At 47.5% G+C, this 18,947-nt stretch overlaps 1 protein-coding gene across 1 annotated transcript in view; it reads left to right on the top strand.

Annotated features, from left to right (window-relative positions):
• The window catches only part of Ikbkb (inhibitor of nuclear factor kappa B kinase subunit beta), a 44,546-nt gene that overhangs the window by 10,779 nt on the left and 14,820 nt on the right, over positions 1–18,947 (top strand). Inside the window, exons 4-11 of the mRNA XM_057752522.1 lie at positions 416–533; positions 3,747–3,816; positions 7,277–7,365; positions 8,605–8,694; positions 11,683–11,807; positions 15,618–15,725; positions 17,943–18,072; positions 18,557–18,751. Coding sequence (XP_057608505.1) covers positions 416–533; positions 3,747–3,816; positions 7,277–7,365; positions 8,605–8,694; positions 11,683–11,807; positions 15,618–15,725; positions 17,943–18,072; positions 18,557–18,751 — 925 coding nt within the window. The remainder of the gene's footprint in view (positions 1–415; positions 534–3,746; positions 3,817–7,276; positions 7,366–8,604; positions 8,695–11,682; positions 11,808–15,617; positions 15,726–17,942; positions 18,073–18,556; positions 18,752–18,947) is intronic.

Consider the following 18,947-nt stretch of genomic DNA (forward strand, 5'->3'; position numbering starts at 1 on the left):
AAGAGCCCAGTTTTAACTGCTGAGTATTCTCTCCAATCCTCTGCTCCTTTCTTAAAAAGTGGAGAGAGGGAGAGCAGTTGCTTCCCTCATTGAATATCCACACGCATGCTCCCATCACCCCTCCCCTTAAATGATGTAAGGTCCCTGTCGTCACCTGTTAGAAGCAGCCTTGCAGCGCAATGAAAACTTGAATCGGACGCTTTAAGAACAATGAAACGATACATGATATGCTTATAGGATATTTGAGTTTCCAGGGCTAAGGAAGGCTGAGTTAACATGTTAACTTAGTAGACTACTCCTGTTTAGTTCCCAAGGGGACTGGTTATTCTGTGCCTTTGTTGGAAGCTGAGATATGGAACAAGGGGGATAGATTTGGGCTGAAGCTCGAATGTTTATTGGTTTCCCCTCTTTCTAGGCTGAACCATCCCAATGTGGTGGCTGCGCGAGACGTCCCCGAGGGGATGCAGAACTTGGCTCCCAATGATTTGCCTCTGTTGGCCATGGAGTACTGCCAAGGAGGAGATCTCCGAAGAGTGAGTCTTCCGAGGTTGTGGGATTTAGGTCCATGTCGGCTGGGACGCTGGGAGGGGAGAAACGGAGAGACCATTCACCATCATCCAGCAAGCTCAAGCAGTCAGTGGACTAACCGCACCTATGCGAAGTACCTCTTCTATGCCTTCTTTGGGGTGGTTCCCATAAGTGTAAATCAGAAGGCTTAGTCAAAAGTGCCTGCAAGAAAGCTGAAGATGGGCTGTGTCACGTGATCACTAATGTGACAAGGAAAACTTGCCATCAGACCTGGACCAGGGAAGCAAAGGGAAGTCGCAACACAGACTCTTCCCCCTTTGGTATGATAGGGCCACTGCAAGCTTTTGGGGTCAGTATCACGACTGTCCCATGGGGAGAGACTTTCTTCACAGGCGTGACAGCGTTGCACAGAATCGCGGAGGGTGGGAGGGAGTCTCAGCTTGGTCATTGGAGATCAGGGCCGCAGTTCCAGGTCCTCCCGACTCTCCTGCAGGGTTTCCACTTTCCTGCTCACTGTCCTGCCTTCTTCACTCCAAAGCCATACTGGACAGAGGGCAGTGGCAGTTCTCCCGGGTCACAGGGACAGTTCTGTGTGCCACTTAGACACTATGCTTTTATAGGGTGCCTGGTTTATGGTTTCAGCATATTGGTACCTACATAGAATTCCTGTACTGCAGGTAGATGCTGTGGCCCAGAGATGTCACTTAGATAAATCACCAGCTGCAGACCATGGCTGTGGTGGAACTCCCTGTCTGTGAACCTGGGTCATGTCATTTAGTGTGGGGAAAAAAAAGCTCCAAGTGAGTTGTTTTCAAATCTACTCCGTCTATAACTCCATTCAGCTCCTTACTATAAAGACTCACAGCATGGGGCCCAAGCGCTCTTTCAGGGCTCCTTTTACATAACAGTTCCCGTGACATACGTCATGTGCTGTGGCCTTTGTTCTGCGGGGCCTTTCCCCTTCATAAAAGAAAAGTTTCTGTGAGTGAATCTCCCGCTAGGGGTGGGAAGTCCTGACAGAGTGTAGCTAGGGAACAGGATATGTGATGCTCCTGTTTCCTGATCTTGGGCAGCCATGCTGTTGTAAACTGTCAGAATCAAGTGACAAGTTGGTCTGGCTGGAGTGAGAAGTGGGTGGGGGTGACCAGGTGACTGGGTGCTTGGAAGCGCAGTGGAGATGCACACTTGCCCCATCAGGCAGCAGAGGCCCCGTAAGGTGAGGGAAAGGGGATGGAGATCTCAGGATGCCCCTTGGCCTGGGCTTCAGGGTGATCTAGGGAGAGGCAGGATGTGGTTGCTTAAGAGGACCTCTGTCCTTGCTGTCACTTGAAATGGCACTAGGGGAGGGTCCTGCTGCCCAGGGCTTTTATGATCTTGTTCTCTTCGTTTCCTAAATAAGATAACCTGTCTTTTACTTCTCTTTAAAACTTAAAAAAAAGCCGGGCGGTGGTGGCGCACACCTTTAATCCCAGCACTCAGGAGGCAGAGGCAGGCGGATCTCTGGGAGTTCGAGGCCAGCCTGGTCTACAAGAGCTAGTTCCAGGACAGGCTCCAAAACCACAGAGAAACCCTGTCTCGAAAAACCAAAAAAAAAAAAAAAAAAAAACTTAAAAAAAAAAAAAAAGAGTGGGGCTGGAGAGATGGCTCAGTGGTTAAGAGCATTGCCTGCTCTTCCAAAGGTCCTGAGTTCAATTCCCAGCAACCACATGGTGGCTCACAACCATCTGTAAAGAGGTCTGGCGCCCTCTTCTGGCCTTCAGACACACACAGACAGAATAAATAAATATATATATATATAAAAAAAAGTTCTCTTAAAAAAAAAAAGTGGGCAAAATCTATATTATCTCTTAGAGCAGCGGTTCTCAACCTTCTTAGTGCTGCGACCTTATAACACAGTTCCTCATGCTGTGGTGACCCCCACCATAAAATTATTTGTGCTGCTATTTCATAACCGTAACTTTGCTACTGTTGTGAATCGTAATATCTTGTGTTTCCTGATGATCTTAGGTGACCCTTGTAAAAGGGTGGTTTAACACCCCAAAAGGGGTCATGACCCACAGGTTGAGAACCACTGTCCTAGAGCACTACGCTTGAGTAGCGGGTAGCATATTTCAGATTCAGAGTTAATTTCAAGACATAAATGTACCGTGCTTTGTTTGTACCTGTAGTCCAACTATGGGGGAAGTTAAGACAAGAGACTCATCAGGCGGTGGTGGCACACGCCTTTAATCCCAGCACTGGGGAAGCAGAAGCAGGCAGATCTCTGTGAGTTCGAGGCCAGCCTGGTCTACAGAGTGAGTTCCAGGACAGACTCCAAGGCTACACAGAGAAACCCTGTAGACTCTTTTTTCAAGAATTTGAGATCAACTTACAAAGTATGGTGAGACTCTGTCCAAAAATAAAAAATAAAAAAAAAATACACAGCCTCAAAAACAAATGAAAACTAAAAGCATGAGAAGAGCGAACTGTGTGGCGCATAGATGACCAGTTGGGGGTGGTCATGAGTCTGAACGTTGATGAGTCAAAGCAGCACGCGGAGCCATTTGGTAAACCTAGAGCCATTCAAAGCCCAGCTCCAGCTGATATTAGGCTCCCCAGTCACAGTTTCTTCACCTCTGACATGGATATTTCAGCTGCTCTTCCTGTAGAGGAGCCGTGGGACTCAGGACAGTGATGCTGGGTGGACCAGGGAGAGGGAGTCAGAGAACTCAGGGCAGTGATACTGGGTAGATCAGAGAGAGGGATCTGTGGAACTCAGGGTACTGATGCTGGGTGGAGCAGATAGAGTCTGCTGAATTCACCATGCAGTACTAGGTGCATTGCCAGGTGCATAGCAAGTGCATATTCCCCCACATTAGATTGTCCAAGGAAGACCCTGTTAGCAGAGTAGCCAGAGGGTGGCTTTTTGCAGGAATCTCAAGAGCAAACTCAGTTGCTATTGACATTAGACCCCGGCCACTCTCTTTAGACTTGCAGCAGTATTGAAGTTGATTCAAATACTTCCTTCCGGGGCCAGGGAGGTGAGTACATGGATAACTGCAGGCTGCTGCCTCACTTTGACCCTGGAGCAAGTTCTGCTGCCCCAGCTGCCTCCAGCCAGCTCCCCTGAACCCTGGTGTAGTCCCAGCACTCAGCTGTCTGACTGGCAGAAGACGCTGGTGGGCTTTTCAGGGGTCTCTGACCACCCAGACTGATCCTGCCTTTCATCTTCTCCTTAGTACTTGAACCAGTTCGAAAACTGCTGTGGCCTGCGGGAAGGAGCCATCCTTACCCTGCTGAGTGACATTGGTAAGTCCCGCCCTAGAAACAAAGCCAGGCCCTGCAGGGTAGACGTGAGTCCAGTCAGGCACCTAGGGAATTGCCTCTGCAGAGGGTGTGGTGAGATGTGGAGAGAACCTCCGGGAGCGAGTGAGGAGTTCAGCCAGGGCTCAGATAGAGTTCCTTCCTTCCTAAGTCATGGTGCGAATGACTGTGTGTTCCCAGGAAGAGGTTTCCCTTCCCACCAAAGGGCTCTACTCCCTACTTTCCTGGAACGGCGAGGTGAGCTAGGTCGTCGTCTGAACAGCGCTGTCCTCTGGTAGTGAGGTTCTCTACTCTCACAGCAGCAGGTGTTGGCCAGCCATGGGCATAGAAAAGCCCCGTTTAATACACGATACTGTGGGTGTCCTTAGATGCCGGAGCTGTGGCACTCTGAGGAGGCTGGCATCAGGGAGGAGAGTCACGTGTGCCTGCAGACACCTGTATGTGGTGTCTCCTAGGAGTGGGGTTCTCACAGTCAGCTCTGCCTCTCGCCTACAGACGTGCGGCTCTGACAGTCAGCCTAGAGAAGCAAGCATGAGAAGTGCCACAGAGCTTGCTCAGGGCTTTAAAGATGATGATGATGGTGGTGATGGTGGTGGTGATGATGATGGTGATAGTGATGCCATCATCCAAGGCTGGTGCAAATTGATAGTTTGGGTTCTAGAGTTATCTAGAGTTCATCCTTGAATATATGTCCCCCTTTTGGAGAATGGCTCTATCTTTTCCCTCCCCTACTTCATCCTTTCAACCTGTACATGTATGACTTGTTCACTCCAAGTTTGTTTTTCCAGTTGTACAGAAAGTTTGATGTAAAGTCACGCGTCCTTTCCTTGGGTTCTCCAGCCGTTAGCATTTACCCCACTTATGCAGCTGTATTCTCTAACTTTGCAGTCCAGGGGCCTCTCATCTTTCAGGAACTTTGCCAGTTTGGGTCTTAAGGCTGAGATCCAAACAGTCTGATATGTACAGCATCCACCTTCCAGAGCATCCTCCCGTTTCCTTTGCCCTGTCTGTATACCTGTGGGGTCTACTCTAGAGGTCTAGACTTTCCACGTGTTCTCTAGACACCATACTTCTGTCTCACTCGCCCATGTTTTGCTTAGATGTTCACCTGATTCTGTCTCTTTAAACCAGCAGCCTAATTACTGATTTGCTCCTGTTGGATTGGGTTGAAGGCAGGCTGGTAGGTAGGGGGTGGGGAGGAGGGAGGGAGGCAGGAGGTTCTTTTGTTCTCCCTGGGCGACATTTGCTTCCTTTGGTCACCACTTTTTCTTGGATGTCATTCTCTCAAATATTTTTCTTCTACTCATTAGATTATTTATGCATCTGTCATATAGGTAGAAAAAGCTTCTACATGGAGACTGGTGGCTCATGCCTATAGTCTTAGTTTTCGGAAGATAGAGGCAAGAATATTGCTGCAAATTTGAGGATAGCCTGGGCTATAATGGAAACCCTATCTCAAAGGAACAAAAATAAAAAGCTCTTTAAATGACTGGTCCATGTACACTAACTGGATTACTGCTTCATATGCCCTTTTACTTCCTTGGGTGCGATAACTTTAGTATTATCTACTCTAGTGCCTCCTTGGTGCGGGTGGAACAGCGGGCTCGAACATGCAAGCGTCCTACCATGAGCTCTACCCAAGTCTCGAACCAAACTGCTTAAAACCAGGGCCTTTGTTCACTGCTTTGTCTTCAGCGTCTAGAGAAGTAGTAGCTGGTATATGGCGCCTTGTCTGTGGGTATCTATAAGATCAAATGTTCCGAAAGGAATTAAAATACATAATGACTCATTCTTTAAATAAGAGAATCTGGACATCCCTGTATTAAAATCTGGCTTATAAACCAGCCCTTCCACTCAGTAGCCAAGCGGCCTGAAGCGTGTTACTCATCCTCAGAGCGCTGACTCATTAGCTGTAAGTGTTCACCTCGTTAGAATCCTTGAACATAAAATGAGATGCTGTACATCAGCTCTTGGCACAGCGATCTTCCTAGAATGCTGTACAGTAAACCAGTATGGTCCCCTTCCCTTTCCCTCCCTGCAGGCCCTAAAACCCTCAGTCCCTACTATGGATTATTAATGAGGTTGGAGCCAGCAAATCCCATAGGTGGGGGTCTCGTGAGATGCCCTTCCTGGAAATGCCTGATCTTCCCCAGACCCATTTCTGACCCAGCCATTGCTGGGATGCATTCCTATCCTTTGACTCTGGTTGATGTTGCTGATAGATTTATGTTTTATTTGCATACCGCGCCCCATTTCTGATTTCTGTATGAAACCATCAAATTTAGTCTCACGACTAAGTCAGCTCAAAAGCTTTTCGTAGAGTGACACAGTTAACATAACTGTTTTGTCTTCTAAAACAGCTCCTGAGCATATTTCGTCCCAAGTGCAACATTCTCTTTGCTGGAGTCACCACTGTTCCCTGCCTGGTCAATTCCAGTTAATTAGCCAAGCCATGCTCCTGGTCACAGTCCACATTCATTGCCTTCTCATCTGGGTTAAATCTGTTTGCCCCTAATATCTGGGTCCTGATTCCTTAGGGACCCCGCACGGAGCATGATGAGGTAACAGATGCACAAGCAGGATTCTTCCAGTGAGTTTTAAGTTGCCAAATGCAGCTCCAGCAGCTCTAAGGAGAGTACACATGAGAAAACAGGTAGATGCCTGGCAGCCTCCTAGAGCTAGCCTGTCCCACCATTGCCTTATCCTGGCAAACCATCCTGGGATAGACAGAGGCAGTGCTAACAGTGTGAACCTCCCCATAACATGACCCCAAAGTAGCCCATGGGAATCACAGTTACACTAAGTACTCCTTTAGAGAACATAAGAGTGTTGCTTCTTGCCAGCAAAGCAGCAAAGTCCCAAACAGTCAGGTCAGAGGGGGTCAGTGGCTTCCTGAACATTAGAACTGCACATGCCCAGACCACACCTCATCTTCCATGTTGTCTTCTCCTTGCTTCTCTTCATTTTTGCCCCCTCCCCTTCACCTTTCTCTCCTGGACCAGCCACTCTCTGCTTTACGGTATTGCTGGTTGTCTGTCTGGTGTCTTGTGGCATCTCTACCAACTGTATCTTCCCCGAGTCTGTGCTCTAGCCTGAGCTCTTGCCTCCACCTCCCAGCTGCTCCCATACACCACCGTGGCTAGTCTTTTTATGCGGTACTTCAGCCCCTCACAAATGCTAAGCAAACACTGCAGTAACTGGGCTACACCATCCGCAGATAAACCAAAATCTCACAGTTAAAATTCTGCTCTTTTGGCCTGCCGCCTTCACCTGGTCTGAGCAGTGTCAGCCCCAGGCTGCCGCTTCTGTCTACCGAACTTATGCGACAGAAGTCAGAAAATATATCAAGGCAGCACTATGTTGTCTTTTACAGGCTTGCGAATTCTGAAGGAAAAAAACATTTTCTAGACATAATAAAATATCGTTCCTCTTTATACTCCCTCAGCATCAGCACTTAGATACCTCCATGAAAACAGAATTATCCACCGAGATCTGAAACCAGAAAACATCGTTCTGCAGCAAGGCGAGCAACGGGTGAGTGGCCTCCGGGGACTTAGGGAGTCTCTGGGGCTGCTGGGGAAACTTAGGGAGTCTCCGGGGCTGCTGGGGGGCTTAGGGAGTCTCTGGGGCTGCTGGGGGACTTAGGGAGCCCCCGGGGCTGCTGGGGAAACTTAGGGAGTCTCCGGGGCTGCTGGGAGGCTTAGGGAGTCTCTGGGGCTGCTGGGGGGCTTAGGGAGTCTCTGGAGCTGATGGGGGACTTAGGGAGTCTCCGGGGCTGCTGGGGTGGGGGACTTAGGGAGTCTTGGGGGCTGCTGAGAGACAGCTCTGGCAAGGGAGCCCTCAGCATTGTAACTTGTTTGTTTCTGGATTTCCTCGAGTCACCCTCTGGTTCGCTTAAGGATTTCTTCTTTTGGGATTTCTTTCCGTTTTTGAAACAACAGTGCAAACTGTTCTTGTCGGCAGATTGAGGCAAGCTTGGCTGTATCACATTGATATTTTATTTTTTTTATTATTTTTTCTCTGGTACTGAATGTATTACATTGTTAATTGCCCAAGTTGCAGGAATCTGATAAGGAAAATGTTTATTATTCCAACTCTGCCCTCAACCAAACACCTCTTTGAGACAAACTTTTTCTTTTTCACTTGTTTTGGAAGCCTCACCTTTTGGTGTTAAAATGAGCTGAAGTTGGTTGTGGGTGTGGTTGAGAAGAGACGGGCAAAGGTGGCATCAGCCCATCGTGGGCGTGGTCCAGCTTGCCGTTACACATGAGCTACTGTGGCCTCTGCCAGTGGCTGCCCAGCTCGAGTGCGATGGTAACCTCTTCACAGGCTTAGATACTGTAGTCTCCCAACTCTGTTCAACCAGGGGTTGCCCATCCCTCCTGAAACAATTCCTAGCCCAGTCCATGACTGTGGCAGACTCACCAAACCCTCATTCTTCTAGTGATTCTGCATATTTCCTGAGCAGGGCCTGGCCTGGCCTCTCCCATTACAAACCCAGGCTTAGTGATCCTGGGGTCTGATATGTAGGCTCTTAACTGATTAGTGGCAAACCAAGAAAAACATCTGCCCAACATTTTTATAGTACCCAAAAGGTACCTGGTTGAGAACATTCTCCAGTGAATATAGTGGCTCTAAGATGTTTAGGAACCACCATTCTTTGGGAGTTCAGGAATATCTTTGTTCTAATGGCAAACCAACTCACATTGGTAAGGAGACGGTCTTCTTACAGCCTGCAGATTCTTCTCCTCACCCCACCCTTTTTTCTTCCAGTTAATACACAAAATAATTGATCTAGGATATGCCAAGGAACTCGATCAGGGCAGCCTGTGCACTTCCTTTGTGGGGACCCTGCAATACCTGGTAAGAAATGGGCCCAAGGGCTTGCTTCTCAGTCCCTGTGATGTTCATGTTTGTGGGTCTGTCTGTCCTTCCTGCCTGCCTGCATCTCAGGCTTGCTGGCTCCGTGGACATCTAGAATTTTTGTGTGAGTTCATAAACACTAGTTCACACATGTGAGTGTTGTTGTGCCCTCTGGAAAGATTTAGTCTCTGCCCTGATATGAGAAGGGCTGTGCTGTGTGCCTTTACCCAGATCCTGGACCCTCCCTGTGCCAGGGTTCTATCTGATTATCTGTAGAGGCCAAGTTTCCTGGAGGGTCCTGGGAACCAGTGGGGAAGAGGTGGGGCCGTGACTTCTCTCCTGTGTGCTGTGTGATCTAGATACCGGAGTGATATTTGATCAACTCATTCTTCAGGAATGTTGTGCTCAGAGCTGGCAGTACAGTGAGAAAGAGATAAGCGTTTTGCTGCTCATTGAGAGCTTACCGTTCAAGAAGAAAGCAGGCGTTAGTCACCATGGCATCCAGATACTCAGAAACCACCGTTGTCATGAGCGCCACTGATGAAAGAACAGTGTTGGAGGATGTGTTGTGTGTGAAGAGGGCCTAGCTAAGTCTGGGCCTAAAGGTGAAGGGCCAAAGTGGGAGGAGGCAGTGCAAGGATGGAGAGAAGAGAAACTGGCGAAAGCGCGGCACACTGGAAGGCAAAATAGTGTGGCCCAGGCGCTGGGGAGGAAGAAGGAAGGGACAAACTGTTATCCTTTTACTGACTTTAAGGGTTTTAAACCATATCGTAAAACCTCTGGAACAGCCCTGAAGAATGACTAAGGCAGCTGCTGGACTAGACACGTCCCCAACTGTGCGACTGGAGTAGGGAGGCACCGGATGATTAAATGCAAGAACGGGGCTGGGACCCTGTTTGGCATAGCTGTGATCAGTTCTTGCCCAGAACCTAAGCACTGGGCTGGCGGAGAGCTTGGGGCCAGCCTGGACTATGCGGCAAGCGCCTATCTTAAACAGAGCAGGGGTGGGGTAGATAACAGACACTAAAGAAGACTTAGTGATAGATTCATTACTGGTGATAGCAGCCATCAGATTGTGATTGAAAATGGAATCTGAGTTCATAAACAATAAAGGTTGACAGTCTCAGGGCTAAAAGAGCATAAGCATCCTATCTCTTAAGAAAGAAATTGTGTCTTGTTTTCCTGAATTTGTTAATGTTTCCTATCTAGCCTACCAGTTAGAGTCCGGGGAATGCTGTTTCTCCTCTGCTGTATGGAACGCAGCTTTCCCCGTGGGGACTGTGGGATGTAATTCAGGCAGTGCGTCCATGTGGTGTTGTTATTATACACATTCCGCTAAGTACCCTCTCAAACCCTCAGTAGCTCAGCAGCAACTGAGTGAGGCGAGCCCATGCTCTGGCCATGATTGGTGGTGATTCCTTGTATGGCTCCAGGAACTTGACCTGGCTAGAGGTAGCAAGGGAATGAAGCAATGACTGGCAGGAACGCCAGGATTGAGTGGACTGAGCTCTCTGGTGGAGAAACGATGGTCCCTTGGAAGCTCATTGTGTTATAACAGAGAGGTAAGGTTATAGTTGACCACGGAGGTGGGGTGAGGCGGTGGGTTTAGTTAGGAGCAATCTTCAAGCCAAAAATGATGGGAGAGGGGGGAGCTATGGTGGACAGTTTCTGCACACACCGTCAACATTCATACCTGGACCCCCTAGGAAATCTTGGCCTTCTCTCTGATCCTCACCCCGGTGGAGGAGGCTTCGCCGTTTTCCCATGGGTCTGTGACTGTAGCCTTTGCCATGGCAGTGTCCATGTCACCAGCACACATTCACTGGGGTCGTCATTCACCCAAGGCCCCCTCTGCTTCCCACACAAGGTGCTAACGAAGCTGTTTACTTACGTGAATTAAAGTGTCCATTCATAGCCATGCCTGAAGATTGAACTAATCATATTTTAACCCAAATTCCTCCTGCTGTTGATTCCCTGGCCCTTCTGTAAGTCTTCCATGTCCACGTAGGTCATGGCCCTGTCATTGAGCCTCTGCTGGTAGTGGTCCTTCCTGGATGTTTCCTCAGAGTGTCCTTCAAGCCTTCTGAGCCCAGCGCATGGCCTGTCTGGGCTTCGTCACACTCCTGGGCCATGCTCTTAACTCAGGCAGCAATCGTGCATCTTGGCTTTTTCCTGCTTGATTATAAATATTCCACCTCTCTGTACTTGATTCGGGGTTACTTGGTTTAATATATGTGCTTTGTTTGCATTTGGCGTGTACAAGCTGATATCGTTTGTCTGTTGGGCATAGCTTATCTCTCCGTCTCCTGTGGACTGGGGCCTGCATGTGGTCTTCATCAAGTCCTTGGTGTACTATAACCCTCATTTTTTAAAAATATGCATTGGTGGTTGAGGGAGTCAGATCCACTGGAACTTGAGTTACAGACAGTTATGTGCTGTCCTGTAGGTGCTGGGAATTGAACCTCAGTCCTCTGGAAGAGCAGCCAGTGCTCTTAACCACTGAGCCATCTCTCCAGCCCCTACCACCCTCATTTTTAAATAGGGAAAATTAAATAACTGTGTAATGCAAAATAGATTTACTTCGGTCTGCCTTGAAGTGATTCCTCAGGATCCTGACCCCTCAGCTCTCCTGCCAACACTTCTCATTAACACAGTCTCATTAAGAATTTGAAGTACAGAGCCAGGCCATGGTGGCACATACCGTTAATCCCAGCACTCAGGAGGCAGAGGCAGACAGATCTTTGAGTTTGAGACCAGCTTGGTCTACAGAGTGAGTTCCAGGACAGCCAGGGCTACCCAGGGAAACCCTGTCTTGAAAAACAGAAAGCAAACAAACAAAATATATGAAGTACAAGAAAATCTTACATACCCACAGCTAAACCTGTTCAAGTGCTCCTTTTCTCTTCTGAGTGGATAGACTCTGGCAGGTTCTGTGAGCTGGGGCTCTTCCAAGCAGGAAGAGGGCAGCACAGCCGCCGTGTGTTTCAGGCCCCAGAGCTGCTGGAGCAGCAGAAGTACACAGTGACAGTCGACTACTGGAGCTTCGGCACCCTGGCCTTCGAGTGCATCACCGGCTTCCGGCCCTTCCTTCCCAACTGGCAGCCCGTGCAGTGGTGAGTGGATCTGGTCCTGGTGGAAGAGTTAGCCTGAGGGGAGATGTCTTGTCCTGGCTCCATTTCTTGTCACCCAGTCCTTTTCTGGACCCCAGGTTAAGCCCAAATGGTCTGTGGTCCGTTCTCTCTAGCAGTGGCAGGTCAAGCTTCTCAACCTTGAACGAAAGAATGGTTGCTGGCAGCACCTGTACATAGAACATCGGTCCTAACGTGGTCGGCCTCGACAAGGTGGTCCACCCTAGACCGCTGCATCACTGCACATTGACAGTAAAATGTTAGCAGGTCATTAGTGAAGAGAACAGAGATTTTCACAAGACCAGTAGCGAAGGGCTGTTTACATGTGCAGTAAAGTCCATCAGCGTCAGTCTTCGTGCAGAAAGGTTTTCCTTAAAGTAGTTTCTGTAGTAGTAATAAATGCTTGAAACTTCAAAGTAATATATATATATATATATGGCTAGAGAGATGGCTCAGAGGTTAAGAGCATTGCCTGCTCTTCCAAAGGTCCTGAGTTCAATTCTCAGCAACCACATAGTGACTCACAACCATCTGTAATGAGGTCTGGTGCCCTCTTCTGGCCTTCAGGCATACACACAGACAGAATATTGTATACATAATAAATAAATATTTTTTAAAAATAAAATTTTATATATATATATATTAAAAGATTGTCTCATGAAAGTCTCCGTACCTCTTGGTCTCTCCCCTGGAGATGTGATAGCCACAGTTTAGTGTCCTTTATGGATGCCGGTGCCTTTCCCGCCAGGTCGTGCATTTGTTTTTTTTATGCTATCCTCATTGCACTCGAGTGGAACCATAACTGAGCATTCCTCTGTGTGTGCTCTGAAAGCCTTTTCCACCAGAATTCCCTTCAGAGCAATGTATTATACACACACACACACACAGAGAGACAGAGAGAGAGAGAGAATCCTTGTCTAGCGCCTAGCGAGCGCCTAAAAGTGCTGTTTGGTGTTCTACTCAGTCACTGTGGTGCAGTTGGCTGTTGGAAGACTGAGTGGTTCATAATTGGTGCTTCTTAAAATAATACCACAAATAACATCCTTGTAGGTAAGCCATCGCTCATACACAGCTATTTATCTGGTTATTTATACATTCCTATGAATAGAATCAACAGATTTACAGAGTACATACATTTTAAAGGCTTTGAGGTGCCTTATGCCAGCTGCCAGAAAAGGCTGTACAAAACCACACTTCTGCAGGGGTACACCAATCTTGCCTTTTCCCTGTGCCGTTCTTAACACCAAGGTCTTCATTTTCCTAAGTACATTGTAAGATTAGTAAAAAAAACCAGTAACTTTTCAAAGGACAAATGCTTACACCAAGAAAAACTATCTAGCAGAAAATAGCCTTCACTTCTGGTCCTCCTGCCTCCAGCTCCCAAAATCTGGAAATCACAGGCATGTGCTACCACACAGTTTGACTCAGTGCTTGGGATGGAACCCAAGACTTCCTTGCCTGCAAAGGCAAACGCTTGACCAACAGAGCCACAACTCCTTAAAAGCATCTTCTGATACAAAACGAACCATGACCTTTGAAGGCGGTTCTAGAAGAAAGGTTTGGGTGGTGGCAACAGAGATCAGTTCTACATTTAGAGCTACATGGTGGGGGTGCAGAGGCAGAAAACACGCCAAGAAAGCCCACTGTCCTATAACTACTTACAAACCAGGCTTGGTCTCTCAGCCCATGGGTTCTGGGATATAGGAGAATTAGCTTCTTAGCCTATAATCACACATTATAATTTGTACTATGTTGGTTTAGTTAACCAAGTGATTGGTTGTTTTTTTTTTGTTTGTTTGTTTTTGTTTTTTTTTTTTTTTTTGGTTTTTCGAGACAGGGTTTCTCTGTGGCTTTGGAGCCTGTCCTGGAACTAGCTCTTGTAGACCGGGCTGGTCTCGAACTCACAGAGATCTGCCTGCCTCTGCCTCCCAAGTGCTGGGATTAAAGGCGTGCGCCACCACCGCCCGGCTTGGTTGTTTTGTTTTCATTTCAAATGTTCACTTTTTCAAAGTTGGTGAGTTCCATCTCTAGAGCGGAGGAAAACATCACAAACACATCACAAACCTTGAATTTCCTTTGCATTTAACAAGATAAGTTAGATCCTACAGAGCCGAAAAAAATACTGTTTGAAAATGCCCTTAATGGCTTGGCGTCTTCACAGCATGTCTGCTGTCCGCAAAATCTCTTCCCTGGAACCAGCCACACTGTCGGCTCCTTAGAAGTCAGTTTCACTGAAACCCGATTTCTGTGAACCAATTTATGAGAAGACCTTGTCGCCTCAGCCTCTAGAATCATCTGCCCTCAAGTGACAAGACGCACAGCCCAGGCAGTCCGTGCTCTGCCTAGTGTGTCTGTTTCTAGTTTCCTATGGAAAGACTCTGTTTTCTGGAGGAGAGCACCCCGTTTTAGTTTGAAGCCCCAGGGACCGTGACTACCACTTCCCAGCTTTGCTAGACCGCACGCCATCAGCCTCTGCCGTGCATGTCCCACCTTCTCCTGCTTCCCGCCCGCCCTGGAGAGGCCAGCTCGCTGTTTGCCAATGGTAACTGAAAGGCTGAAGCGTTTTCTTTTTCATTTGGATCATCTTATTTAAGAGAAAGACACATCTGGACTTTTATGCACTAGAAATTATACCAGAATTTGAGTCCTTTGTTCTGTCTAATATTGAACAACACCTACTCATTTCCTCACCACTAAGTGGCAGACTAAAAATAATGTCACCACACAGGATGGCCACTGAAACCGATGATCTCTGGCAGAGTACTTAGTTGTTTATAAAATGGCGTTCCAACTTAAGCTGTCCTCGTTACCAAGAGGACTGGAAGCCACTTGGGTTTAATTTTTCCCTCTCCTGCACCGCCTCAAATACCTTTGGAAGTTCCCCACTCTGGGAAATATGAAAGTTCATTTCTTTTGGAATATGCTTAGCCACATACTTGTGAAGGGAAATATGGGCTTCCCTTCCCTTACTCGGTAGCTAAGTGGGTAAGGGCACACGTCACCAAGCCCGACAACCTGAATTCCGTCTCTGGAGCCCCAGTGGTGGAAGGAGAGAACCAGTTCCCTTAAGTTGTCCTCTGATGCCCCATGCATGCCATGGTGAGTGTGTGCATTCGTGTACATGAGCATACATGTGCACACTCGAGCCCTCACACGAATAAATAAATGTAATTAAAAATGTAGCCATGTACATGTGTGCATACTTTACATCTCAAATTAATGCAATGTGTACACAATGACTGTGGCTCAGAACTCTAGTTTTATCCTCTACCAAAACATGAGAGTTGGGCTGGAGAAATGGCTCAGCGGTTAAGAGCGCTGGCTGCTCATCCAGAGGACCTGGGTTTGATCCCCAGCACCCACATCAGGCAGCTCACAGGGGTCACTTGTCCACACATATATATGTATATTTGAAAATAAAATCTTTTAAAAAAAATGAGAGCTTGTGTTTGATAAATGAAGGGTAGAAAAACTAAAATAATCAAGGATGAGACAGGTCAGCAGTGCTTCCTGTAGAGCTCAGGACGTGAGGTCAGGAGCCACCTTGCTGGACGTTGTCCTTCCGCCTCAATTTGGGCAGCACTGGCCACAGTTTGCTTGTTTGTTGTGTTTTGTTTAATGCTGAACCAGAGCCTCCCCATGCTAAGGACTCATTGCCCCTGAGCTAAACCCATAAACCTGTCAGCATACCGAGCATTATTTCAGAAGGTGTGCAGTTGTAGTGAGGTTGGTTACAAGTGTAACTGGGTATTTGCCATGAGTGACATAAAGGACATCTTACAATGGCATCTGCAGGCATTCCAGAGTCCGGCAGAAGAGCGAAGCAGACATTGTTGTCAGTGAAGACTTGAACGGAACGGTGAAGTTCTCCAGCTCTTTGCCCTTCCCCAATAATCTGAACAGGTAAGGCCATGGGCATTCATCACATGTTTTTTTCTTCTCTTTAGAAATACAGGTCTGAGGTGACATCTGGTACATTTGTCTGTTTATTTTCATAATATATGTGTGAGTGACTGGTACCTGTGGAAGCCAGAAGAAGGGTAAGGTCCCCTGGAACTGGAGTTGCAGATGGTTGTGTGCTGCCATGTGAATCCTGGGAATCAAACCTGGGTTCTATGCAAGAACATCCAGTGCTCTTAACCATGAGCCATCTCCAGACCCTCTGGGCTTCTGAATGGATAACAAAATACTGTCCTGTCACTGAGAACTTGACAGTCCATCTCAGCATTGGACAGAGGATGCATTCTCGCTTGTATCTCTTCTCCCTCAAAATCTTCTTTGTTGTTATTAATTGGTTGGTTGGTTTTTGCTATGGTGGAGGTAAAAATCCCTGTCTTTGTTCATGCAAAGCAAGCGTTCTACCAGCTCCCAAACCATCTCTTTGCTCAATTCACATAACAATTTATTTGTATATCTTGTCATTTTTAAGGGAAGCCAAGATAAGGACTCAAAGCAGGAACCCAGAGTAGAAATTGGGGCAGAACCCTACCAATTCATTTGAGGTTCCCTTTTCCCAGCTGACTCTGGGTCTGACATTGACAGCTGAAGCTGACTATAACATGTCTCTACTTTGAAGTATATTCATTTCAGCGCGGACTTTGTTACTCCACAAGAAGTCATTTAAGGGCAGGAGTTATACTTTATTCCTCTTTGTGTTCCTTGTCAGGCCCAAACAAATAAAGCTTTGAGGTTTGAATGGCCTGTGGTCTAGTCTTAGAGCTAGAATATAAGTGGTTAATTAGTGTATCAGAATTGGGTCATAATACAGAAGAAAGCTCCAGGTGGATGGCCGCTCACATATTCGGGGATGGGGAAGGAGGTATATGGATTACAGCAGTGTGGAGTGACACCGGGTGTTCTATAGTTGGGGTCGGTGGTGGGGAGAGTTAGAGAAGACGTGGACAGATGAAGAAGATAGAGTTTGACTGGAAAGATTAGAGACACATGGGGCTGGCCCTGAGGGGGTAGTGTGGGGCAGCAGGAGCCTAGGGGACAGTGTGGGCAGCAGGAGCCTATGGGGCAGTGTGGGCAGCAGGAGGACTTTGAACATTGGTATGTATATCCATTAGGTGCTCTCAAATCAGCAGCTCAGGTTCCAGACCAGGGCTGCTTAAAACTTCCACTCAGAGCCCAGCATGGTGGTGCACACCTTTAATCCCAGCACTGGGGAGACAGAGGCAGGCGGATCTCTGTGAGTTCAAGGCCAGCCTGGTCTACAGAGTGAGTTTTAGGACAGCCAGCATCCATTACTGAATACTACCCTGTCTCATGCTTTTTTTTTTTTAAAAATGTGTGTTTGTATGTGTTTATATTGTTGATTTTTTACTCGTTGGCTCTTTGGGGTGCCCACCACCCAGCTCCCAGATAATCACATGGAGTCTTAGTCTTACTTATGAATGTTCAGCCTTAGCTTTTTTCTAGCCAGCTTTTATTAACTTAAAATCTCATCTATCTTTTGCCTCTGGACTTTTACATTTCTGTATATCTTTTCTTTCCTTCTTATCCTGTATCTGGCTGTATGGCTGGGTGGCTGGCTCCCAGCATCCTCCTCTCCTTCTCTTGCTCTTCTCTTCCTATATTTCTCCTCCTATTTGTTCTCTTTGCCTGCCAGTCCTGCCTATCCTTTCTCCTGCCTTGCTATTGGCGGTTCAGCTCTTTATTAGACCAATCAAGTGTTTTAGACAGGCAAAGTAGCACAGCTTCAGAGTTAAACAACATAAAAGAATGCAACACATCTTTGCAACATTAAACAAATATTCCACAGCATAAACAAATGTAACACCTCTTCAACTAATATTCCATAACATGTTTATATATGTGTGTACAGGTGTGTGTTGTCTGAAAGCCAGAAGACAACCTCAGGGCCTGTACACTTTTTTTTTTTTTTTTTTGAGACAGAGTCTCTCATTGTTTTGGAATTCAACAAACAGGCTAAGCTGGCTGATTCTCTAAAGTTTCTGATATAAGTTTTATTTTATATGGGACCTGAGATCGGACTTAGGTCCTTGTGTTTGCAAAGCAAACCCCTCACTCAGCCTGAGCTGTCGGCCAAAGACTGTGCTTTGGAACCTGCACACAAAGGCACCTGGCTCAGGCCTGTCTTCCCTTTGCTGCCCGCAGTGTCCTGGCGGAACGTCTGGAGAAGTGGCTGCAGCTCATGCTCATGTGGCACCCTCGACAAAGGGGCACAGACCCCCACTATGGTCCCAATGGTTGCTTCAGAGCCTTGGACGACATCCTAAACTTGAAGGTGAGAGGAGAGTCAAGGCCGCTGTGGTCCCCAGTGGGACATAGCAGGGACACTTGGCTTTGGGAGGAAATCCAGGCTCCGAGTCTTTGGGCTAAAATAAGAGGACAGGAAAGCTGAGCTGACTGACACTGCCACCAGCTCGCTCTGAGGAAAATGGGACTTAGACTAGCGCTTCACTGGCAAGCACTGGGGACAGCAGAGAATCTTGGCAAATACATGCGTTTGTTTGTAAAGAAATCTGCTTTCTGGTTTAGTGAGATGGTTCATCAGGTAAAGATGCTTGCAGCTAAGCCTGACAACCCGAGTTCAACCCTTACAACCTGCATGGTGAAAAGAGAGAACCAGCTCCTTCAAACTGTCTTCCAGTCTCCATGCATGCACTGTGACATGCACACATGCCCCCTCCCCCAGGACACAGACAAACATAGAAGGCACATACGTGTTAAGAGAATTGTTTTCCAATACCATCTGGGTTGTGTTGCAGCTGGTTCATATCTTGAACATGGTCACAGGCACCGTTCACACATACCCTGTGACAGAGGATGAGAGTCTGCAGAGCCTGAAAACCAGAATCCGGGAAGACACGGGAATCCTGGAGAAAGACCAGGAGCTGCTGCAAGAGGCGGGGCTGGTGCTGCTCCCAGACAAGCCTGCTACCCAGTGCATCTCAGACAGCAAGGTGAGTTCCTGATTTCCTGCACCTTATCCTGTTTCCCTCTGACTTGGTCTCCAAGGAGATCATCAGCATGACAAGCAGTTAATGGCAAAGTGTACAATTTGCTTGATGGGTCAGACCTCTAATGCTTTCTGTTGCCACAGTCATGTTCTGTCCTTCTGGTCAACCAAGCTATTAGTGACCACACAGCTGTGCTGGG

The sequence above is a fragment of the Chionomys nivalis genome, chromosome 20 (genome assembly GCF_950005125.1).
Source record: "Chionomys nivalis chromosome 20, mChiNiv1.1, whole genome shotgun sequence".
Lineage (NCBI taxonomy): Eukaryota > Metazoa > Chordata > Mammalia > Rodentia > Cricetidae > Chionomys > Chionomys nivalis.